At 42.2% G+C, this 4,711-nt stretch overlaps 1 protein-coding gene across 1 annotated transcript in view; it reads left to right on the forward strand.

Moving 5' to 3' along the window:
- il1b (interleukin 1, beta) overlaps positions 1-3,348 on the forward strand; it is an 8,110-nt gene extending 4,762 nt beyond the window's left edge. Inside the window, exons 4-6 of the mRNA XM_032511167.1 lie at positions 1,327-1,503; positions 1,904-2,037; positions 2,510-3,348. Coding sequence (XP_032367058.1) covers positions 1,327-1,503; positions 1,904-2,037; positions 2,510-2,725 — 527 coding nt within the window. The 3' untranslated portion in view covers positions 2,726-3,348. The remainder of the gene's footprint in view (positions 1-1,326; positions 1,504-1,903; positions 2,038-2,509) is intronic.
- The last annotated feature ends 1,363 nt before the right edge of the window (positions 3,349-4,711 follow it).

The raw sequence follows: 4,711 nt of genomic DNA on the forward strand, positions 1-4,711 counted from the left end.
AGGCCCAGGCCCAGGCCCAGGCCCAGGCCCAGGCCCAGACCCAGACCCAGGCTCAGACCCAGGCTCAGGCCCAGACCCAGACCCAGGCTCAGACCCAGGCTCTTGGTAGGCGGTGTCTGACGACCGGTTGGGGTTAGAATGAAGAGAAGGCAATAACAGTCCCAAAAAAAATAGTAGTTTGTAGTAGTTCATGGCATAGCAGGGCACTGTGCAGCATTACAAGGCACACCAGGACGTAGCAGGACGTAGCAGGACGTAGCAGAATGTGTAGCGGGACCATGATTTATGAGCCTCCCTGATTCAAGGAAACATGGTGGGCAAAACAAAACATAAGGACTCCGGAGAATGAGCTCAGTTAGTAACGAGCATTTCTGGGACATGGATGCACACAAAATGGAAAGATAGAAAGATCGATAGATAGATAGAGGCGAGAGGAGCTCAGTGTGTCGAAGGAAGTCCCCCAGCTGTCTAAAACTAGTACAGCATAACTAGGAGAGACAGGGTAAAGAGAGGAGCCTGGTCGGGCTAGAACTCTCCCCAACCGGATCGGGCTGTATCGCCCTGCCTTCCTCTAGTTTTATTATATTATTGATTATATGATAGATAAATCTGACAACTATGACGAGAAGCAGGTGGGCCGGGTTAGGCGGACGCTGCGACTCCTCACTCCCTAACAATATTCAATTCAATTTTATTTATATATAGTGCTAAATCACAGTTTCACATCCTTAAATGTTAGAGAGAAACGAAAGTGAAACCAGATCTTCCAGGTTCCCCAAGTAAGAAAATCTCATTCAAGATCCCACTGTAACAATGACTTGCTTCCCATCAGAGACTGCACGTAGCATCAGGGACGTCAACCACTGGTTGCAAACTACACCTACTACACAATGACCCCCCCAGACCTCTCAGGTGGTCTGGGGACAGGTCCGCTTTCTGTCCCCAGAGTAAGAACTAAACAGGGGGGGGCAGCGTTCAGCTTCCATGCTCCTCATATCTGGAACAAACTCCCAGAAAACTGCAAGTCCGCTGCCACTCTCAGTTCTTTTAAACTCAGTTCTTTTAAACTCAAGGCTTCAGAACCGGAGTCCAAACCCATTGGGGGACGTCCCGGATGTCCATAATTGATCATAGATGTCTACGATGTTCATAAAAAATCACAAAAAGCTTTCCATTTCAATTCATCCGACAATATGGAAAATAAAAATTCAAAGAACGCGCTCCACTTTCTTCAGAAAGACCAACGGAAGAAATGCTGAATGAGAGAGGGCGTTGAATGCGACGTCCCTGACTCCTTTCCTAACGTCTTCCTCCATCTCTCCACAGAAACCGTCGTCACGGCGACTGAGGCTTCGTCCACGGGCGTGAAGAAGATCTTCGAGCGCATGAACAGCGGCAACCTGTGCACTCTGTGCGACTGTTCACAGAAAGACATCGTCCGGGCGTCGGGGGACTTAAAGCTGCAGGCCGTGACCCTGCAGGGGGGACACGGCGACAAGAAAGGTAACTAAAGTACATTTACTAGAGTATTCTCATTGTTATGCAACTTTGTACTGTGATTTATACTGTGTATCTAAAAAATTATACCATTTTATCTCTTAATTTTTTCACCTTTTCTCTTAGAATTTCTACTTTGTGTGCTTCTCTCAGACAAAAATAGTGTACTTGTACTCATGTTTAGAGTAGAAAATGTGTATCTACTGCAGTACAATCTTATTCTGTGTTTTTTCCTGTTAGTGAAGTTTAAATATTGTACTTGTACTCATGTTTACATTACAACATGTGTATCTACTGCAGTATAATCTTATTCTGTGTGTTTTTCCCTTTTAATGAAGTTTAAATATTGTACTTGTACTCATGTTTACATTACAGCATGTGTATCTACTCTGTTTTTCCCGGTTAGTGAACTTTAAGTTGTCCCGGTACATAAGTCGGTGCTCCTCTGCTGATGGAGGAGCGCCCGTCCTCCTGTCCATCACCAACAAGCTGCACATGTCCTGCTGCATGGAGGACGGGAAGGCTGAGCTCAAGCCTGGTGTACACACCACCACCTCAACACGGACACCCCCACACCAACACACCACACACCCAACAACACCACCCACACAAGTCAACATCCACACCACACACACAGAGTCACAGACACAGCCACCCAACAGTCACACAGTCAGACACACACACAGCACATAACACACAACACCACATCACACACATCACAACACCACACACAGTCCACACACACAGTCACACACACACACAGTCACACACAAGTCAACACACACCAACAGAGACAGAGACACAAGACACACACAGAGACAGACACACACAGAGACAGACACACACAGAGAGAGACACACACACAACACAAGACCCCCCCCACACACACACACACAGAGACAACACACACAGAGACAAACACACAGTCCACACACACACACCCACCCCCCCCCCCCCCCCAAACACACCCACACACAGAGAACGAATGAGACCCATATTCTCTGTCCTGCAGGAATGCCGCGAGGAGGATTTAAAGAAGATCAGCGACGACGGAGACATGGACCGGTTCCTCTTCTACAAGAGGACCAGGGGGACGTCGCTGACCACCTTCGAGTCGGTGAGGTGCAGAGGTTGGTTCATCAGCACCTCCCACGACGCCGAGCACCAGCCGGTGGAGATGTGTGAAGCGGACGCCGTCCGCCGCGTCACCTGCTTCAAAATGAACTGAAAAGTTTTGCTGATACACAGTCCCAGTGTACCCAGAAGTACCCTGAAGTTGTGTATTTCACATTTATTCTGCTTCGCCACTAGATGGAGCAATCTGCAGTGATAGCACTCTGATTTCACTAAAGATAGTTTAACATTATAGTATTTAAGCTAGTTTAACTTTATTGTATTTTAATCACTGACAAAACGATTTGTACTAGTACAAATAATTTACATTACTATTCTACTTATACTGTATATTATTATACATTATAATAAGGACTTTGAGGGAAAGTTGTAACAGGATATTCCTTAAAACTACTCATACTTGTTATTATTGTTCATTAAGTTCTGTATTTTTCTATTTTCTATGTCTATGTCTGTTACCACAAATGCATGTGGGTTAGTCAGTCTCTAGGTATGGTGAAGGGTATGTGATGTTAGTCTCCTGATCCATGTAATAACTGGTCTTTGATAATAAAAATATGCCTGCGTCTATGGGAATTTAACATAGGGGGGTGTATACTTATGCCCCCTGTATTTTAACATAGGGGGTGTATGCTTATGTCCCTGTATTTTAACATAGGGGGGTGTATACTTATGTCCCTGTATTTTAACATAGGGGGGTGTATACTTATGCCCCCTGTATTTTAAGGAAGAACATTTATTTATCTACGATACATTATTCATTTTAAAAGAAACTTAAAAGGTCGTATTTTTCCAATTGATTTTTAATTAATTACTTTTTTTTTTATTCCTCTTTTTAGTGAACTTTAGCGTGGGTGTGCCAACTTATGAGCAGCATTGTGTATAAATAGTATTTTACAGGATAAAACTTGCATTTTGTGTTTGTACTAGAACATGTTTACATACTTTAATGTTAAAAATAAACACCTTATTTTTCTCATACTGCCTGTACCTGTATTCACCCTCTGCATGAGAGGCTCTGTGGGACCACCAGTCTCGTTAAGACCTCCTCCCGATAAGACAACTTATTTCCTGGAAATTAAAAAACTGGAGTTCACTTCAGTTTTGACTAGCTAGTTGAAGCTGGAGCTACTGCAACAGAGTAACGTTATATAGTATATATCGTTAACGTAGTATATAACCCTTTGTACCATAAAAAAAAAAAAAAATGTTGGTCCCCTTTAGATCCTTTTTTCCCTCTCTTCTAAGAATAGCTATATTTATTTATTTTATTTATTGTTCTTTTTTTTTTTTAAATCACTACACTTTAACGTTTTTGTAGTTTTTTCCCATTTTTTTTAATTTTTTTTAAATGTTTTTGTAGATTAATTTTTTTACAAGTTTTTTTCTCACATTTACCAATTTCCTTTGTCACTTCTTTTCAACAAGTTTTTGGCGATTTTTTTTAAAATTTTGTTTGGTCACTTTTTCCAGCGTTTACAAAAATAAATAAATGTTTTTGTTGAATTTTTCTGCGTTTTTGAAGCTTTTTCACAACATTTGTCACTTTTTTCAACGTTATTTGGTCATAGTTCGGATACATAATTCTTCTGTAAACGGGTCAATTTGACCCCGAGGACAACAGGAGGGTTAAATTGCGTATGTAAATGGAGTATGTAAATGGAGTATGTAAATGGCGTGCAACCTTGAAACTCCAGGCTATTAAATACTGTTTTTGATTGACTTCCTATATTTGGGTCGGGTCGCATTTTCAACTAAACTCTAATTCACCTGGAAGCCCGTTTCCAAGCGGACCCAAGTTGGGTTGTCAGGTCCGCACCTGATTTTGATTTTGTGATTTTGAATGAGCTTTCCCCCCCCCCAAACCAACTGGACTATCTGATGAAATGCTCCAAGATCCGGTTCAAACGGACCAAACTGGATCAGGTGTGAAAGCAACCTAACGCACTGTTCAAGTACAGTTGATCGTTTTTCTGCATTATGCGTTTAGTTCTGTCATTTTCTGTTTTTTTACTAATCCGTCCAGCGGTTTGTAACTGGGTCCACGTCTTTCTGCCATCAACTCTAATATGATTTAGTG

The sequence above is a fragment of the Etheostoma spectabile genome, unplaced genomic scaffold (genome assembly GCF_008692095.1).
Source record: "Etheostoma spectabile isolate EspeVRDwgs_2016 unplaced genomic scaffold, UIUC_Espe_1.0 scaffold325, whole genome shotgun sequence".
In the NCBI taxonomy this organism is placed as follows: domain Eukaryota; kingdom Metazoa; phylum Chordata; class Actinopteri; order Perciformes; family Percidae; genus Etheostoma; species Etheostoma spectabile.